Genomic DNA, 4,674 nt, shown 5'->3' with positions numbered 1-4,674 from the left:
GGGATGTGTATTGAAATATGAAATCTTGTGGTCTATTGTTACGATTTGATATATATAGGTTAAACCTATAACTCACCAACATTTTTGTTGATGTTTAAAGCATGTTTATTCTCAGGTGGATATTAAGAGCTTCCGCTGTTGCATACTAAAATAAGGACAAGATTTGGAGTCCATGTTTGTATGATATTGTGTAAAAACTGCATTCAAGAAACTGATTTCGATGTAACATATTTGTATTGTAAACCATTATGTAATGGTCGTGTGTAAACAGGATATTTTAGATTATCATTATTTGATAATCTACGTAAAGCTTATTAAACCTTTATTTATGAAATAAAGGTTATGGTTTGTTTTAAAAATGAATGCAGTCTTTGAAAAAACGTCTCATATAGAGGTCAAAACCTCGCAACGAAATCAATTAATATGGAACGTTTTTAATCAATAAGAACGGGACATTTCAAAATTGCCCTTTCAGGATTACTTGGACAGTGTTGGGTTGGCCAACTTCACCCATGCCGTTAGGTTGATACAGAAGCATCATGTTGGTGGGGCTATCTCCTTGCATCCCAAAATTGCTGGGAAGGTGAATCCAGATGCTCTGCAGTCGATTCAGGCTGCGGAAAAGGTCCTAAAGGAGATTCATTTTGGTAGCTTTGAGGATCTTAGCGCCAATGATGATACGACCGTTCAGCAGCTTCTAGATTTTAATTTTTAAAAATTTGTATTGCACAGTTGTGCATTTTTGGTTAAACTTGTAATGAATCACGTATAGCTAATGAAATTTTAATTTCAAGTATATTGTGTCGAATTTTTCTTCCGTTGAACTAGTTCATATCTTCGTATGTATGCCTAGAATACATTTGTGTTATCTTTGGCATGTACATCGTGCAGTCACGTGTGTTTATGCCATCTACTTATTGGCCGTTTATCAGTATAAACTTGTACCGACGAGGGCTAGACAATCATCTATTAAGGGGGTACAGAATAACTATCGTGGGACTTACGTGGATGCCGGAATTCATCTTCCGCTAACCAGTTATTAACATATGAACATCGTTTGTAAATAACATAATGAACAAGTTATTGTAAACGGTAAAATGCTTTTATTCATTCCTGATAATGAAAAACATACATGAATTCTTTATTGAAAAAGAAAAGACATAAACATCAAGATAGCCGTAAGTCGAAGTGATCAGTTTCAATCACGGTATCTATCTAAATTTCAGTGTAGCGTCTAGCCACTTTTATTTTCCTTAGACGGTGTTCCATCTCGGTTGGAGCTTTCAAGACTTTCTGGCCTGGAACGTTTAGGTGCCGGACTAAGGTGCTCAGTCGTTCCATGGTTGATAAATTGTTCTTTCCATCCCGGCTGATAGCACCGACCAGCGCTCCCGTTTTCAGACTCATAAGAGTTCGTTGAGCTCTTTTTGTTGGAGTATGGTGCTGGAGGGAAGTAACTTACCCATTTAAGTACTGACACACGTTTTTCTTTCAATAATGTGAGGTCTTTCTTGTTGCGGTCCTTCGCGTGACTTGAGCATTGTCTCTTACCGAGAAAGGTTGTCGGGTGGATTCGACTGTAGCCCCACCTTTCCGGGTTGGAAATTTAAGCAAGCCGTGAGTGGTGGAGGTTATAGCACCAAACTTTCTGAAGAAGTTTCTTCCCAAGATTATATTTGTGGCGGTCACAAATTTGACCACATAAAAGTCGATGATCTCACTACGGAGGTAGGGCTGTGTGCCTACCGTCACTGTTGCTTTGAGTTTTCCTATGGGTTCTTCGGTGCAGCCCATGAACCCAGAGATGATGGCGTTGGAGTGCCTCATTTTCCTACCGACATATTTTGGGAGTTGGGAAAGACAATGAGCGTACAAGACATCGACCTCACTCCCGATGTCAGTGTACATTTCCCGGACGCGGAAGCCGTCTATTAAACCGTCAATCACTATAGGTTCCTCCCGAGTGTATTGTGCCAGTAACCTCAAAAATGTGTTTGCGGCATCTCTCCAGGGGGCGAGCTCATCCCTTTCAATACTGATCATGTTGATTACAACTTTATCATTCGCTTTATCTCGTTTCTTACCATCCTCCTTTTGCCAGCTGAATGTTTTATTAGGATCAGCCTTTTTGAACTTCCGTCCTGACAACAAGTGATTAAGTTCACCTGCTTTGATTTTGGCGATGATTTCGAGAATCAGCGCCTTGCATTCATCGGTGTCATGGTCATTGTCTTCATGGAACTCGCAATACTTGTCTGATTTTTGGCCGTCACGCTTTTCCAGTGGTGCCAGTGGAGTAAACTTTGTTTTCACGGGTTCTGTTAATAGTATCTCCCTTGGAGTTTTGGAGAGGCTATCGATTAGGGACCCTTTATCATACGGTTTCTGGCTGTTCTTGTCATGCCTATGGCTGTCATGGCTCTTGCCGTATCTGCTATGGTTTTTTCCATGACTTTCACTGGGGCTGCTACTGTCGTGGCGGTGTCTGCTGTCGCTTCTCCTCTCTTCTTCTCTTTTCCTTTCTTCTCGATGATACCCATCTTGTCTCTCCCTCCCCAAGTGTTGGTATTGCCTGGCTACTGTCACGGCGTCCGCGAATGTACTTGGAATGTTCCACCGGAGTTCCGAGACAAGTGACGGGTGTGCATCTTTGTCCAGTCATTTTATGAATCCGAAAATCTGCTGTATTTTCGGGAGTCCTGGTATTTTTTTACATTCCAGCATATACCTTGTGATGAAGCTCTCGATCTTCTCTCCCCGGTACATTGGGATTTCGTGAGCATACATGTGCGTATACGTGTGTCGGCGGAGGTTCTGATATTGCATGAGGAATTTTTCCCGCAAGTCTGCGAAGCACGTGATTCCATTTGGTGGCAGTTTTGCGAACCATTCCCTGGCAGCCGACTGTAGGACAGTCAGAAATAGATGGCATGCTACCTCGTCATTCCAATGTTGGGTTTTCATGGCGCCTTCGAAGATTTGCAAGAAATCATCCGGGTCAGTAGTGCTATTGTACACCCCCAAAGTAATCGGTATGACGATGTTAGCAGGGAGTATACAGCCGTCGATTCGTTCGCATAGCTTTTGGCTAGTAGCGGACATCTAAACCTGTCGCTTTGCTTTGTTACCGGTGATCAGGGCAAACAGATTCTCTAGTGCAGTCCCCTGGACGGCCGGTTGTGACAGGGAGTGTTTATTTGCCGGCGGTGCAGCCTGCACAAGGAGCTCGGTCAGCCAAGCGTTTGCGGCAGCCTTGGTGACGCCTTCGCTGTAGTGACCCGAACTTTTCCATGTTTATATATATTAATTGAGATTGATATTTAAATGATTAAATGTTTCCAACATGTTAAGCAATCAAACTTGTTAAGACTTGATTAATTGAAATATGTTTCATATAGACAATTGACCACCCAAGTTGACCGGTGATTCACGAACGTTAAAACTTGTAAAAACTATATGATGACATATATATGGATATATATATAGTTAACATGATACTATGATAAGTAAACATATCATTAAGTATATTAACAATGAGCTACATATGTAAAAACAAGACTACTAACTTAATGATTTTTAAACGAGACATATATGTAACGATTATCGTTGTAAAGACGTTTAATGTATATATATCATATTAAGAGATATTCATACATGATAATATCATGATAATATAATAATTTAAAATCTCATTTGATATTATAAACATTGGGTTAACAACATTTAACAAGATCGTTAACCTAAAGGTTTCAAAACAACACTTACATGTAACGACTAACGATGACTTAACGACTCAGTTAAAATGTATATACATGTAGTGTTTTAATATGTATTTATACACTTTTGAAAGGCTTCAATACACTTATCAAAATACTTCTACTTAACAAAAATGCTTACAATTACATCCTCGTTCAGTTTCATCAACAATTCTAATCGTATGCACCCGTATTCGTACTCGTACAATACACAGCTTTTAGATGTATGTACTATTGGTATATACACTCCAATGATCAGCTCTTAGCAGCCCATGTGAGTCACCTAACACATGTGGGAACCATCATTTGGCAACTAGCATGAAATATCTCATAAAATTACAAAAATATGAGTAATCATTCATGACTTATTTACATGAAAACAAAATTACATATCCTTTATATCTAATCCATACACCAACGACCAAAAACACCTACAAACACTTTCATTCTTCAATTTTCTTCATCTAATTGATCTCTCTCAAGTTCTATCTTCAAGTTCTAAGTGTTCTTCATATATTCTACAAGTTCTAGTTACATAAAAATCAAGAATACTTTCAAGTTTGCTAGCTCACTTCCAATCTTGTAAGGTGATCATCCAACCTCAAGAAATCTTTGTTTCTTACAGTAGGTTATCATTCTAATACAAGGTAATAATCATATTCAAACTTTGGTTCAATTTCTATAACTATAACAATCTTATTTCAAGTGATGATCTTACTTGAACTTGTTTTTGTGTCATGATTCTGCTTCAGGAACTTCGAGCCATCCAAGGATCCATTGAAGCTAGATCCATTTTTCTATTTTCCAGTAGGTTTATCCAAGGAACTTAAGGTAGTAATGATGTTCATAATATCATTCGATTCATACATATAAAGCTATCTTATTCGAAGGTTTAAACTTGTAATCACTAGAACATAGT

The 4,674-nt window shown here is 38.7% G+C and overlaps 1 protein-coding gene across 1 annotated transcript; it reads right to left on the bottom strand.

Moving 5' to 3' along the window:
* Window positions 1-1,491: 1,491 nt before the first annotated feature.
* On the bottom strand, window positions 1,492-3,102 carry LOC139891197 (uncharacterized). The gene is made up of 2 exons (XM_071874151.1): window positions 2,715-3,102; window positions 1,492-2,648 (listed from the first exon to the last, which is right to left on the bottom strand). Exons 1-2 carry the CDS (start codon window positions 3,100-3,102, stop codon window positions 1,492-1,494), a joined length of 1,545 nt encoding a protein of 514 aa, XP_071730252.1.
* Between the last annotated feature and the right edge of the window lie 1,572 nt (window positions 3,103-4,674).

This window comes from Rutidosis leptorrhynchoides, chromosome 1, assembly GCF_046630445.1.
Source record: "Rutidosis leptorrhynchoides isolate AG116_Rl617_1_P2 chromosome 1, CSIRO_AGI_Rlap_v1, whole genome shotgun sequence".
NCBI lineage: Eukaryota > Viridiplantae > Streptophyta > Magnoliopsida > Asterales > Asteraceae > Rutidosis > Rutidosis leptorrhynchoides.
This window is presented reverse-complemented; position numbering and strand designations above follow the sequence as displayed.